The 2,301-nt window shown below is 67.8% G+C and overlaps 1 protein-coding gene across 1 annotated transcript in view; it reads right to left on the bottom strand.

Moving 5' to 3' along the window:
* The window catches only part of SORCS2 (sortilin-related VPS10 domain containing receptor 2), a gene marked incomplete at its 5' end in the record, with an annotated part of 307,756 nt that overhangs the window by 18,282 nt on the left and 287,173 nt on the right, over positions 1–2,301 (bottom strand). The window contains 2 exons of the mRNA XM_014533443.1: positions 888–1,007; positions 1,398–1,534. Of these exons, the coding sequence (XP_014388929.1) occupies positions 888–1,007; positions 1,398–1,534 (257 nt within the window). The remainder of the gene's footprint in view (positions 1–887; positions 1,008–1,397; positions 1,535–2,301) is intronic.

The raw sequence follows: 2,301 nt of genomic DNA, 5'->3' as shown, positions 1-2,301 counted from the left end.
TGGGGGGGGGGGACGGGCCCCGCAGCCGGGCAGGGACCTGCTTGTCACCGGGTGGCTCTTGGCTACAACCTCCATTCACCATCAGGCCCCTCCTGCCTCCACCTGCCTGTGACCTCTGCGCCCTTTAGAGGGGGAAACTGAGGCCCGAGGAGGGCGAGCGACCCAATGGTCACAATGCGATGTTTGGGGCCCGAGCTGCAGGCTCATGACCTCTACGCACCAACAGTGCCGATGCCGCTAACCCTCCAACCGCCACAGCCGCCTCTGGCCAAGGAGGAGCATGCAATTGCGCACCCCCGCCGGGCACCTGGCCCTCACCCACAGCTGGCGTCCGTCACCCCACACCCGAGGGACACCGCCTCTGTGTGGTGAGCTCACAGCCGGGGGTGATGGCAGCACCCAGACCTGTGCCGTGACAGGTAAGCTCGTGCCCAGGCAGGTAGTCAGGGAAGGCTTCCCGGAGGAGGTGCCATTCAAGCTGAGACCTACAGGCACCGAGAGCGCCTCCTGCTCCGCTCAGAGCTACCTCACTTGCGCAGGTAAATGGGGAGGTCCCGGCACCACAGGGGCTCGGAGACCAGGAGGGGGTGTTCCTTCCCTCGGACTCGGCCCCTGCAGCAGCGTGAGCCGCGGGCACCTCGGACCTTCTCTCCTGTCATCTTTGTTCAGAGCCAGCTCAGCGCACGCTACTCCCTGGTGCCGGCCCATGTGGGCTCCGACGGAGGTACCCGGAGGCTCCGGGCCCCCCTCAGGAGCTCCGGCACCAGACGTCTCAGCCCCGACTTCTCTTCCCGACTCCACGCAGGGGCTTCGGGCGCCGGGCAGGAGGGCAGCTGGGGCTCCCCCGGTTCTGCCCGGAGCCGGACCAGGAGGCCGCGTGCACTCACCCGAGGCTGCTGGTGTAGGTCTGGCCCTGGACACAGTCGTCAGGGGGCGCCAGGGGGTTGAACCAGAAGTTGGCAAAGCACTTGTTGGTGTCGGACAGGGAGCGCTCAAAGCCATAGTCGCTGGAGGAAGAAAGAACTTCCATCAGGAGGCGGGGGCAGGGGATGGGGGTGGGGGTGTCACAGAGGCACATCCACAGGGCCCTGCACCAGAGGGGAGATGGGCCTGAACGCCTCCAGCAGCTCCAGGTGAGAGGGGATGCCAACGGGGTTCTGGGAACTCACAGGAGAGCATTGAGCCCAGCCTGGGTGTCCTGGAGGGCTGCCTGGAGGTGGTGTGCTGAACCTCTCAGGAAGAGCAGGAGACAGCCAGGGGATGAGAGGTGAGGGCCCTGCAGGGGGCACCAGCACCCCCCCCACACTGGTGCAGGGGGATACAGGAGGCGGTGGCCGCCCCAGCCCGGACCTCCCTACCCCTTCCTCGCTGCGGGCAGCCCGGGGCAGAACCCTCACCAGAGGAAGTCGGAGTCCTGGCACGGGCACACTTGGGCCGTGAGCGCCGACGTGAAGTTCCTCCCGTTGACGCACCACGACGCGGCCTTCCTCTTCCGGAAGCTCCTGCGCTGGCCCATGAGGCAGCCGTCGCCCTGCAGCAGCAGCGTGGGGTGGGGTTGGATCCCTTTCACAGGTGGGGAAACGGAGGCCCGGGAGGGAAGGGGCGTGTCTGAAGGCGAGCCGGGAGCCTCCCTCCCCTCCCACCCACGGCACCATGTGACAGAGGCAAGCTCGGAGCCCAGAGCCGGCAGTCACGGCAGGCTTCCCGGAGGAAGTGCCATTCAAGCTGGAGGGGACACAGGGCTGCTGGAAACCGGCGGGGCCCCTTTAAGTTCCTCAGGCCCCAGGGGTGCAGACCCCGTGCGGGCGCTGGAGCCAGCCAGGGCCTGGAGGGCTCATGCGGACACACAGTAAGTCCGCAGCCTGTGATCCTGAGACAGGCCCCGCCGGGAACAGGCGCTGTGGGGGTGACCGGCTCAGGGCCCCTCCTGCGCTCCCGGCTCCCCACCATGCCTGGATCTCTGCCTGCCTGCGCCCGGGGAGGCCATCTCTACCCCACCAGGTCCCCTGGGAGCGAGGGCTACACCTTCTGCCTGGAAACATGTGTGGAGACATGGGGTGGGGCTGCCCAGCCCGCACAGGGCGCCAGGTCATGTGCGATGCATGCGCCGTGTCACCTTCCCAGGAGCCGAACCCTCTGGCCCCCTGCACACCTGGCTCCGCGGTTGGGTGGGGCCCGGGGACCTGCACCCGGAGTGTGACTGAGCCCCGAGCAGCCCAGGCTCCAAGAAGGGGCCAGAAACCCCAGAAGGACCGGCATCAGGGCGGCCAGGGTGCCAGGAAGACTTCCTGGAGGAGGAGA

The sequence above is a fragment of the Myotis brandtii genome, unplaced genomic scaffold (genome assembly GCF_000412655.1).
Source record: "Myotis brandtii unplaced genomic scaffold, ASM41265v1 scaffold986, whole genome shotgun sequence".
Classification (NCBI taxonomy): domain Eukaryota; kingdom Metazoa; phylum Chordata; class Mammalia; order Chiroptera; family Vespertilionidae; genus Myotis; species Myotis brandtii.
The sequence above is the reverse complement of the archived record's forward strand: the minus strand, read 5'-3'. Positions and strand labels throughout refer to the sequence as shown.